The sequence below is a fragment of the Myotis myotis genome, unplaced genomic scaffold (genome assembly GCF_014108235.1).
Source record: "Myotis myotis isolate mMyoMyo1 unplaced genomic scaffold, mMyoMyo1.p scaffold_m19_p_3, whole genome shotgun sequence".
Classification (NCBI taxonomy): domain Eukaryota; kingdom Metazoa; phylum Chordata; class Mammalia; order Chiroptera; family Vespertilionidae; genus Myotis; species Myotis myotis.
Genome location: NW_023416335.1, coordinates 172,787,656 through 172,799,583, shown reverse-complemented (window position 1 = coordinate 172,799,583; position 11,928 = coordinate 172,787,656). Strand labels below are relative to the sequence as shown.

The following is an 11,928-nucleotide window of genomic DNA, read 5'->3' as shown; positions in this document are numbered from 1 at the left end:
TGCTGTGTATGTGCTCCATGGGAGTGACAGAGGTTCTTATGTAGGTGGGTTCCCACTTACGGTGAAAATCGCCTTACGTCGCGCCCTAGGAACGGAACTTTGACATAACCCGAGGACATACTTTACTCACTCCTCTTCCACATTCTCTTGGACCTAGTCCAGTCTACCTGGTCCCCTCTTGTCATGTTCACCAACAACATCCACCTTGACCAATCCAATGGTCACTTCTCAGTGCCCATTTGCCCAGAGGTCTACTCATTCCCCTTCATGAAAGACTTTCTTTACTTGGCTTTGGGATCTTAAACTCTCTCTTGGTTTCCACATAGCTCAATACCCTAGTCACCAGTGAATATTTAACTTGATACAGCAAATGATTATGCCAATTCTTTGAAAAGTTAAGTAAACAGTTTCTTAAAATTCCTGAGAATTCCATTAGCTTTTGGGCTCTTAAGCCTTCTACTTAGTTAGAAATATCCCAATAGGTTTTTCAAAGATTTGCTTTGAAGACTAGAAAACATAACCTTGCTCATCAGCTCATCATTTCAATATCTATCAGTCCTTATAAGGTAGGGGAAGTTTTATCCAACATTTTGCCCTGCTTTTGTAAGAGACAACATCAGATAATTTGAGTACTGTACACACACAAGATTGAAATACTTTAATAATATTGCTATTCAAATTAAACAATAATTTTCATTTATTCAAATAATTTTTAAGTGTTCTAAATGATTGCTGCAGATAATTTTTCACTGTTGTTGTTTTGGTTATTACTCAATATTCAAACGAAATGGTGAACTCCTGTGAAAGGGGTGCAGATATCCATAAAGTGATTTTCTGTAATGAGAGAGAATAAATAAATTAGAAAATGTAAATAATATAAAGAAATTTAGTTATAGTTGAAGATATTAGAATTAACATATGATACTATAAAGATAATCAAATGTAATCAAGTGTTAAGGGATAACTTAATTATTTAGATGTAATGTATAGTGTATATTTTATATAAAATATATCCAATACATAATATATATTGGAGTAAATTAGAGTTATCAAGTGATTCATACACTCTAAGAATATAAGTTTATGGAATATTCCAATTAAACAACTTATATTACTCAAAAGAGATCTTTGTACCCTACAGAACTTTATCAAGTTCTTCTGGGATTTTTTTCTCTTATTCAAGATCAGCCACACACATACATGAAACTAAAATTTGTGAAACTAACTTCCCAATAGAGTTGTTTCTGTTTTTTGACCTATCAATCATTTTTCAATTAACAGGAAAGAGAAAGAGCACAGAGGGAAAAGGAAGGACAGCTCTGATTTCCTGTCACTTCCTTACTAATTGCAACATCATTCTAAGACATTGTTTCTTCCTCTTTGAAGTCTGGATGATAATACTGGCCATACAGATCTACCCAGGAGCATGTTGTGAATCAAATTCACGTTGCTAAAGTCTTCTGTAAATCATAAAACTTCAAATAAAGAATTACTGTTATGATTAGCATATCAAACAACTTACTCAACAAAATCCCCCAGATTGAAATTCCATTCAATTAGGAAAAAGTAAGTTTTTAATATATTATTATTTAAACTAGACGCCCAATGCATGAAATTTGTGCAAGGGGCTCGGCCTCCGCTGTCTCAGCCCCCCACCGCTGTCGCAGCTTCTTCCGGAAGGTCATCCAGAAGGTCATCCAGTCTAATTAGCATATTATGCTTTTATTATTATAGATGACCCTGTCATCAATTCTTTTTAATTTTACAGAAGGGAATGAAAAGTCAGTTTCTTAAGTTCTGTGTTACTGCTCTGTGTAAGTATTAAAGACCATATGTTGCATTGTGTGATAAAGGTATTAGAAATACAATGAAGACTTCAGATTAGAAATACAATGTAGATTCCTCCTCCTATTTAGGGCTTTGGCGTCTATTCTGCTTGCTATTAAGTTCTTCAGGGGTGGGGATCATGTCTTATATTTATAAGCATGTTTTTAGCAAATACGATTTTAAAACTCTTAATAGGAGCCCATTAAATAAATGTTTCATTTCCAAATGGAACAGAATAGAAGGCAAGAGCTGTGAAATGTCAGAAGTTTCAAGGTCAAGACTTAGTTCTGTCAATCATTAAAGTACATGACCTTGATAAGTAACTTCACCTCTTTGGATGCTCAGTTTTGTCATCTGTTAAATTAAGGAATTGAAATACAGTCCATCCAGAACCTTCCACTTCCAATTTTCTATCAGCTTTTATTCTCATTTATTTTAGCCACTCATTTATCCTTTCTTTATGTTATATTTAGCGAGGAACACCCAGCCTTACATGACATCCTTTGTGATATTTAACACAACAAAGTTTCTAGACCTGACATGTGCATACTTTTAGCTAGAAATATAACTCTGTGCTAATTTTTCTTCCTTGAGTTTCAGAAACATGCAAGTTATTATTTTAGAAATGTGATCTGTGTCTTTGGCAAGGAAGTAACATTCAGGGAAAATTCAATTATTAGCCCTAGAGATTTAATAAGGAAAATCTGCCTTTTAAGTCAATAGTGTTTAAGCCTTACCCCGTTGGAATTATACTGCATTCTGTTGCTTGGGATGGTTTTCCCATTCATAAAAATAACATTTGGCTTTGAAGTGAAACCAAGGATCTGAATAGTGCTATATGTCAGAGTAGTGATTCCATTGTAGCCATTTTTTATCACAGTTGCTTTCAGAGCTCTCTGTCGTTAAGGGAGAGAGGAAAAAAATGTTAAACAAATAACGATAATACACAGAAATGTACAGCTTATAGTGGTATGGAGAATTGCCGATACTTTTAAAAACTTCTTACTTTGGAAATCCCTTAAAATATACTTTCTTCATATAAATGAGCTATTATGTCACAACAAATACTGAATGTTTACACTTACATTACTGAATTTGTATTCCACATAGAAGTACTCTCCCCTTTCAACAGAATCTGCAAAATAAGTATTAGCATTAGAAAATAAAGGTCAATTTTATCTTTTACTATGTTTTTTAATTTAAATTCTGCTCAATTAAACTCCTATGTCCACAAGTCTTGGCTAAACCTTGCACTTGGAATCCTCTAAATTACCCAGCAATTGCTGAGGGGGGAAAAAAGTGAATAATCAAACTTACATTTCTAATGATGGCCTTTGGAAAATGCAAAATAGGTAACCTCATCCTCTAATCATGCTTCCCACGTTCCTCCTCATTTTCCATATTTACTTTATATGGAAAAATAGAGAGCAAGGAGCTTTGTTTTAGACATGTCTCAACACTTTAATTTAGTACAGAGGGATATAGCATAAAACTTTGTAGACAACCTCCTTCCACATTTCTCTTTACTGTCCATACACAAATTCATTATCACAGACAGAGGTATCTGTCTTTTTCCCTGGTTCGCTTTTGATTTGAATTCCTGTCCTCTAAAATTTAAAAACAATCTTTCAAGTGTGATTTAATCAGTGCTTCCTGAAGTGTTCACTGGGCAGGGGGAAGGGAGGAATGAAAATGGACACAAAATACTGCCGATTTCCATGAAAATACAAGCATTAGCAGCCTCTGTACACTCTCGGTCCCTACCACAGAACCAGCCATATTGTCTATACGTAAAATTAGGAGTGCATCTGTCTTTTTACCTTTACATTTCCTTTTTCACATTCTCTTTTTCTACCTTTTCACCTTCCTTATAAAAATGTTTATCCTCCTGTGTTTCCTGCTTATGAACAAGGGGCAAGGAAAGAAAGATGGATGTAAAGTCAACTAATATGGTGACAGAAGAAATGTTCTCAGCAGTAACCTATGCACAGGCATTATTGTCTCTTTGGAATAGTGCCCATTTCCTTGAAAACCCATTTATGATTTTCAAAATGTGGCTGCTTTGAATATATTTATCACTGTATGTAGAGTACCTATCTTCTTAACAATATAAGTCATTTCTATTTTTCCAGGGAAAGTCTTTTCTATAGTTTGCTGATCTATGTGATTATGGAGAAAATGGGGATAATAGGAGAGAAATGAATAAACAAAACCATTGATATTGTGCCTTAGCTGGCTAAATCTTTTTTAAAAAATTCTCACCCAAGGACATGCTTAGAGAGGAGGAGAGAAGGAGGAAAGGAAGGGAGGGAAGAAGGGAGAGAGAGAGAGAGAGAGAGAGAAAGAGAGAGAGAGAGAGAGAGAGAGAGAGAGAGAGAGAGACATCGATTGCTTGCCTTCTGTATGTGCCCTGACTGGAGATTGAACCTGCAACCCAAGTATGTCCTCTGACTGGGAATTGAACCTGACCCCTTTCAGCCCACAGAATGACACTCAAGTAATTGAGCCACTCCAGCTGGGCATAGCAGCTAAATCTTGACCTGTTTTCTCAGTTCAAGCTATACCCCTTCCTCTACTTCACATAAATCTTCAAAATATGGCTCATGTCTCCCACCATAGATTCTCAACAGTTCTTCCTTCCTCTAGCCTAACATCTATGCCACCAGAGCCAAGTTCCTACAAATTTCTATTGAAAGTTTGACTCCTTAAGACTAGAATTTCTATTCCTTCCTAGGTGAGAATAAATTAATGAGAAAAAAATTTATTGTAGCATACTAATAAGTAAATGTTGTCTCCTCTCAAGTAACCACAGTGTGATTTGTTTTACCTTCTTGGAGATAATGTATAAATATAATGTATTTCACCTTCTTAATGATAATGGTCTCACCTGTGTGGATTAATCCAGAAGAGTAGCCAGATCTGAGGAAATTTTCAGGTTCCTGGACAGTAATGTGGGTGCAAGCAGAATCTTACCATGGTGTCTATTATATCAAACTTACTGCATTGGTTTAGATCTCCAACTTTTAATTTTAAGTGAAGTCATTTTGAAATTCAGAACATTCCAACTGTTGTACATGTTTGTCTACTTACAAATAGAGTCACCATCATCCCAGAAAAGGGAGCCAGATGCTTCTCCATGTTCATCTAGAGCAATTATGAGGCTAAAAGGATTCAACCGGCTATAGAAAAAGAAGAAAATTTGTATTTTCAGAGTGAGAAGGACCTAACTCCTATCATCTCATGGAACCACCTAGAAAAATGTTGAGTCTTTTCTTAAACACCTTTACCAAATTTCCACTTAGTTTATGTTTGAATATCTCCAGTGATAGGAAACTTAAAACATCCTTAAGTAACTTATTTCTGCTCTGAACTGCTCAATCTGAAGGGAAATGAGTGATTTCAATAGCATAGGCCTCTTAAGTGTGTCCCACTTAAAAAAAAAAAGCAAAGGCTTATATAATTAATAAAATAACAAAATAAGTACTATAACATGCTTATTGAAGGTACACCCCTCACTCTCTAACTTGTCTACAAAATTGCGAGTCTTTGGGTCTGGAAACCTGGGAGCTGATTTTAAAGTATGACCAAAGGGACTCCAGGAAAACGGAGCTTGAATAGTAATTCGGAGAGTCTGCTCTGCTTGGAGTTGTATTAACTCTGAAGAGCAAGGATGCCAGAACCTATGTGCCCTCTTCTTGTGATTCCACAATGGAGACAGGACTCAAGGATTTGATCCTAATCACTTGGTAACCCCAAAATTGCATAGAGAAAAGAACTGCACAGTACAAGTGATAAAACAATCTTACGTTTGGAGAAGTTGAGTTATAGTGAGAATACCTTAAGGAAAATACTTTGGTTTTATATACAATATACTTATTTCATTAAATTGTTTCTATTAAAGTGAAAATTAAAGCACGAGACCCTCTCTTCTTTCTTGGAAATGAACTAAAATATATTAACTTGAAATCAAATGAATGTATTTTGCAAGTTAGTGCTTAGAAACTATATATCTACTATACAGTTCAAGGGATCCTCAGGGACTTTTTAATATTTCAAAATGTCTAGCCAAAACTCCTTTCTGATAATGACGCATATTTTTAGATGATTTTATTTTCAATTAATGCCGATTAGAGATTTTGATCTGCTACTATGAATCTTTGATGTAAAATAGAAATATAAAATAATGATTATTACTAAAAATTCTGCTTGTTTGCTAGGCAAAGTCTTTGATTACATATCTATGGAGGGAGAAAAGGACTAATTAAACATAACCTGAATGGATAAAAGCATGAGGATCCTGACCTAGCCTTCATATAAAACCTAGGAGAGAATTCATGAATTAAAAATCCCTGGCTATCTTTAAAATAACAATGGGAAGATATTTAGGGCTAGATAGCTTAGACCTGGATAAAATGCCCAAGCACATCATCTGCTAATCTCTCTCCTTTTTTCTTCTGTTCCTTCTCTTCTTTTTCTCCCTTTCTCTCACACACACACATGAACATACTGACTCATACATACACATGTACAAACACATACATAGACCAATAATTCATTGCACCACTGATTGAGCCACCTCCTGTCAGCGGTCTCTCACTCATATACAACCCCTCCTCAGACACTAATAAGGAAGTTTGACTACAACAGGAAGGTCAAATCCCGAGCTCAAGGAGAGGTCTCCTGACAGAATGTGCCTACTACCTCAGCACTGTTGTTCTGGCTGGAAACTGTGTTGGCAGAATATATCCTCCACGAATGAAAAGGGGAATTACATCCAGAGGAGCAGGAACTTCAACAGACTTCTTCAGCCAAGAAGGTGATACTTGCTCCCCCTAGCACAGAACAAGCCAGAGTTAACCACGCCAATTACATCACTGGTAACAAGTAATAGATTTCAGGAGACACGGGAAATTAAAATCCAAACTTCTGTTGAAATGCAACAGAGCACCATGGAATTTACTAATGAAAAGGGTGACTTAAATGTCTACGTCAGTGTTTTTAAAAAAAGGAAAAAAAAAAAACTTACATAAACTCCTTTTTGTAAAACACATGAAAGCAGCATTCATCAGTATATACTAATTTTAGCATTTCAACTTTATAACCACATTTACTTACTAAAAAGTTAAACGACAAGGATACAAGTTAACTTTGGGCTCCAAAGTGTTAAAATTTAATGTAATAATGCTTTTGTGTGAGCATTTTCGTTATACTCTTTTTTAAAAATCAATTTTATTAAAACATGAAATGTAATGCCAATATTTAAGGAAATGTAGGAAGCATCTCTACCAGAATATTGTTTGAAAACCATTGGTTTAATTGTTTTTAAGATACTATAATAACCTGACCATGAGAATAGAGAATTCATAATACCACTTCCACCAGTCACAACTAACTGATCATTTGAAAATAGATTGTATGTCCTTTCTTCAAACGTGGAAATAGTCTTATCCTTATCATCTAAACATAGTCCCATAAAAATTCCCTGAAGGCTGGGTGAAATGAGCTAATGCTCATCCAAACATACTCAAAGAGCGGGAGGAGAGAACTCAGTTACAGGAGAGAAGCCACATTGCTTCCCTCACATTCCACTGTTCTCCCCCCTCATGGAGAGCATAGCCCCCACTGGGTGTAACTTATGCAGAAAAGGTAGTTAGATCAATGAAATTATCGTTCTTAAGAATTTGAACTATAAAGCATGGAAAAGAGCCCGCCACTTATCATAGAAGCACAAAGGATGTATTGAAATATGTCCACTATAAAATAGAAGTTCAAAATATAACTCCAGAATATAGAGTCCTCTAGACGCTGAGGATCTTTGGAAACCAGTTGTTAATAAGACAAAAATGATACCTTGGAATTCTGAGTCCTGGTAATGGCACAACATGGGCTGAAATTTTACAAACTTGCAATTGAATCCTGAATTTCTCCAGGAAATCCAGTGCTTTTAGAGTTGCTGGTCTTAGATTTCCATAAGATTTCTTTTGTCATTTCATATGTATTCCCATAATAAACCTCATACTTGAGCAAGCTTTCTGCTTCTTGCAAGATAAAGTATCAGATTCATAAATTATAGTATCTCTTACACTCTGCTACAAGAAAATATCACTATGTAGAGTCATTTGCTTTTAAGAATTTGTGTTTGCATAAAATAAATGTCTACTCTACTTCTAAAAAAAAATCATTCTATCTCTCATCTTAAACATATGCCAATCTATGGCTGAATTCTACCATTTTGAGAGGAGCAAACAATTTTTTTTTTTTAAAAGGGTTTCCCAAAGAACCACAGCATCAGAATTATACAGTCCAATGCTCTAGAAGTCATATAAAAATTAGTGAACCCCTGTTGGAGGGGCGCAGTGGATTGAGTGTCATCCTATGGATAAGAGGTCCCGGGTTTGATTCCAGTCAGGGCACATGGCCAGGCTGTGAGCTCAATCCTCAGTAGGAGGCAGCTGATCAATGTTTCTATCGCTCCCTCTCCCTTGTTCTCTGAAATCAATATATATATATAACAGTGGGGAAAAAGCATGTAAATCTCTGAGTTCATAGATTATATTATTTTTTCTATAAAATACATACTGTATAAAAGTCAAACCAGGACACTTCAGGAAAATATACATACACAGATCTTGCTCCCTGTGAAAAAAGAAAACATATGCCTTTTCAATCCTCTTTTTAATTAAAGTATTCTAGTAAAAATACATTTGGTTCTCTGGATATTGAATCCTATCATATTTATCATTAAAACCAAGTACTAGTCAACCCAGACATGATTATGCAGTGGGGCTAGAGAATCTCCATGAAACATGCACGATTTATCGGAAAATATGTTTCATGTCTAGATTATGGCACATTAATGTACACTATTGATAATTTTTTCTAAAAAGCCAAATTGAGTTTGCTATATTTCAAAATATTGTTTCAGTATAATGTAGATATATTCCATTACTAACCAGGTAATTACTTTGTGGCATTTTAGTTCAATGGCAATTGCGATGTACTTATTAAAAATGTAAAATATGAAATATTTATCCATTTATTTAAAAAAATTTTGAATTCTTACTAAGTACAGGTTTATTCTTCTGTATGTTACATATATTACTATGTGTACATTTCAGATTTATATACATATATGTATATGCGTATATATAAACATAGGTAGTAGACCACATTATTATAGCTGGCCTATATTATTCTTGTGTATGTTTGTGTGTGTGTTTTTAGATAGAGCTGTGGTGAATTCAAGAACAATCCAAAAACAGAGAAAATAGTTGCTTTGAAGAATCCCATAAAGGCCCAACTTCAGTTCTTGTGTAACTATGACAAGTTCAAAGCTAGTGAAATTTGACATAATGAACAGGCAGCCTTGAAAATATTGTTTTCTACCTCTGGAAATCCTAATACTTAGTCCTGAAAGTTGGCACTGATTTGTTGTCAACACATTCTCATGACATCCATCCTGCCCGTTCTCCTGCATGTGTGGCTTTCACCCCCAGTTCTCTCAGATTATAGTCATGTTTTCCCTCTCTTTGTGGCTAAAATCTGGGTAAGATAGCCATCTGGAGGAGAAGGAAAAATTAATTTGAAACAGGAATTTGTTTGTTTGTTTGTTTTTTCCAAAAAGGCTAATAAAAACAGCTTATATTCTCAGACTTTACTGCTATTACATAGCATAGGTGACCAAAGTACTTTATTTCTTTTCTATTTATATTTGGGGGTCAAAATCTTACTTCTGCAACTTATCTTGAGATCAATTTCAGAATCTCTAAATAGCAAAAGCATATATTTCAGTTTCATTGAGACTTATTTAACATGAGGTATATTTTACATTAGGTAGAATAAATATATAAATACATTGTTTTCAAATAAAAGAATGAAAATGAGGTAAGAAAAACAGGAGAATATGGCAAGCCTGGACTGGTTGTAAGTATCAAATGGCACCAAGGCAAACTACTGTGAATAACCATATTGTGCTGGTATAGAACTCTGGTCCTTACCTCTTCAAGTACTGGAGTAATCATTAAAGCTGGTCCCCAAAGGAATGCTCTGTCAATTCCATGAGTCTGAGGATCTGATGTAAATCTGGATTTTTAGGGTGAAAAATTATTCATTTAATCAAATTAATGTCTTTGCATAGATAGCTAAAGTCTTACTCAACCACCTCAGGTTCGCCAAGAACACCAAAAAGATAAAAACAGGGAAAGGTTTAGGGGACAAGCAGAGTTTTAGGAATAAAATCTCATCATCTAGTAAAGCAACTGAAATCATTTGTCCTCCTGACCAGAAGATAAATGGGCATTAAAACTAAGGTCAAAACTATGCCAAGCAATCAAATTGTCCAGTTTTTGTTGTTCCTTTTTGCATCCTAAACAACCTTTAAGGATTCAGCATCAATCCCATCTACTTAATAAAGCTGTCCATTCCATTTCAAATTGACCCTGCCTTTCTTTGAATTTTTATAGGTTATGCCACATAATTGCGACATACATATATAATGTTCCATATTATACTCAGTTACTTTCAACTCAGTTAGTTGCAACCTTCCCAGTACTCTGTGGGCAGGGACCATGTTTCCTTCTTTTTCTATATTCCACACTTTTTAGACAGCAAGACACAACTTTTATTTTTGTTAGAAAATTTTTGAAAGAGTCTTCTTAATTAAATTCTTCAAATCTGTAAACTACTTCTAATCATAGTCAATGGAGAGAAAAACTGATTTGCATATTTATTTATCCCTCACATAATTCTCTCAGTAGGAGAACCCGGTTCCTAAGAAAATCTAAGACTAGAACAATTATTAAATGTGATTTACTCATGCATCAGTCCTCGGACCACTGTATTTCCACTGACATGAGAATGGTAGAAGAGGGTATATAAGTAAGGCAGCAATAAGTATCTAATCCTTAATGCAGAACGGGAAATAGCAGCAAACTCTTCTCCAAATACCCCAGGGTCTTGTTCCTATAAAAGAGAAACATTTCAATAGACCTATTAACTGAAACAGGAAATTTTAAGTGTTACTTTTTTTCCCCCCCTCTCTTTAGTGGTTAGGGAGAAACAGAACATTTAAAAAATATTATTTCTTTCAACTTGAAAGCCTTTTACAATAGTAGGTTATTGCAGAGTTGTTTCCCAAATATATTACACTAGAGGCCCAGCACATGAAATTTGTGCACTTTGGGGGGGAAGGTCCCTCAGCCCACCTGCGCCCTCGGAGAGCCCTCGGGGGATGTCTGACTGATGGCTTAGGCTCGCTCCTCATGGGGAGTATTAGATTTATCAGGGTGATAATTTAGTGAGTTATATAATGTCTAATCACTAAGTTGTACACCTGAAATTAATATAATATTGTATGTCAACTGTAATTGAAAAATAATAAATTATTTTATGTAAAAAATGCATTTTCAAGGACAATTTTAGAGAAGCTATTTCTCTGACATTCATTTTTAGTTATTCTCTCACAGTTTTTTTATAAAATCAATAACATGCCCTGACCAGTTTGGCTCAGTGGATACAGCGTCGGCCTGTGGACTGAAGGGTCCCAGGTTCGATTCCAGTCAAGGGCATGTATCTTGTTTGCAGGCACATCCCCAGTAGGGGGTGTGCAGGAGGCAGCTGATTGATGTTTCTCTCTCATCGATGTTTTTAACTCTCTATCTCTCTCCCTCTCCCTTCTTCTCTGTAAAAAATCAATAAAACATATTAAAAAATAAAATAAAATCAATAACATAATTTTTTTAAAAAACCAATTACATATTTTGACAACTTTGTTTTAAAAGTTTGATTTAATTCATATTTTTATGATTCTATATGTACTTTCAAATCCCAGTTCTTAAGTACAAGTTAATATGACTACTGTATAGCAGCTACCATTTTACATTAACGCTCACTCACCTTCATCCCAATTGCATTATGGTTTCTGGAAAAGGGATAAAATGCCCCAAGTTGCATCCAACGAAGGCAAAGTTCATAAGTTGTCTCTTCATTAAACCCACATATATCAGCTCCAATCTGGGGAAAGATTTTTATGACCTCAAAATATATCACTTATTACTTTTGCCAATAAAACCTGCACTGAAAATTTTAGGACACATTATTTTT

At 35.0% G+C, this 11,928-nt stretch overlaps 1 protein-coding gene across 1 annotated transcript in view; it reads right to left on the bottom strand.

Annotated features, from left to right (window-relative positions):
- Positions 1–718: 718 nt before the first annotated feature.
- The window catches only part of LOC118651782 (sucrase-isomaltase, intestinal-like), a 90,954-nt gene continuing 79,744 nt past the window's right edge, over positions 719–11,928 (bottom strand). Inside the window, exons 15-23 of the mRNA XM_036301330.1 lie at positions 11,722–11,838; positions 10,640–10,788; positions 9,825–9,909; positions 8,407–8,463; positions 6,529–6,659; positions 4,918–5,006; positions 2,913–2,962; positions 2,565–2,723; positions 719–834 (exon numbers count right to left, since the gene is read on the bottom strand). Coding sequence (XP_036157223.1) covers positions 772–834; positions 2,565–2,723; positions 2,913–2,962; positions 4,918–5,006; positions 6,529–6,659; positions 8,407–8,463; positions 9,825–9,909; positions 10,640–10,788; positions 11,722–11,838 — 900 coding nt within the window. The 3' untranslated portion in view covers positions 719–771. The remainder of the gene's footprint in view (positions 835–2,564; positions 2,724–2,912; positions 2,963–4,917; positions 5,007–6,528; positions 6,660–8,406; positions 8,464–9,824; positions 9,910–10,639; positions 10,789–11,721; positions 11,839–11,928) is intronic.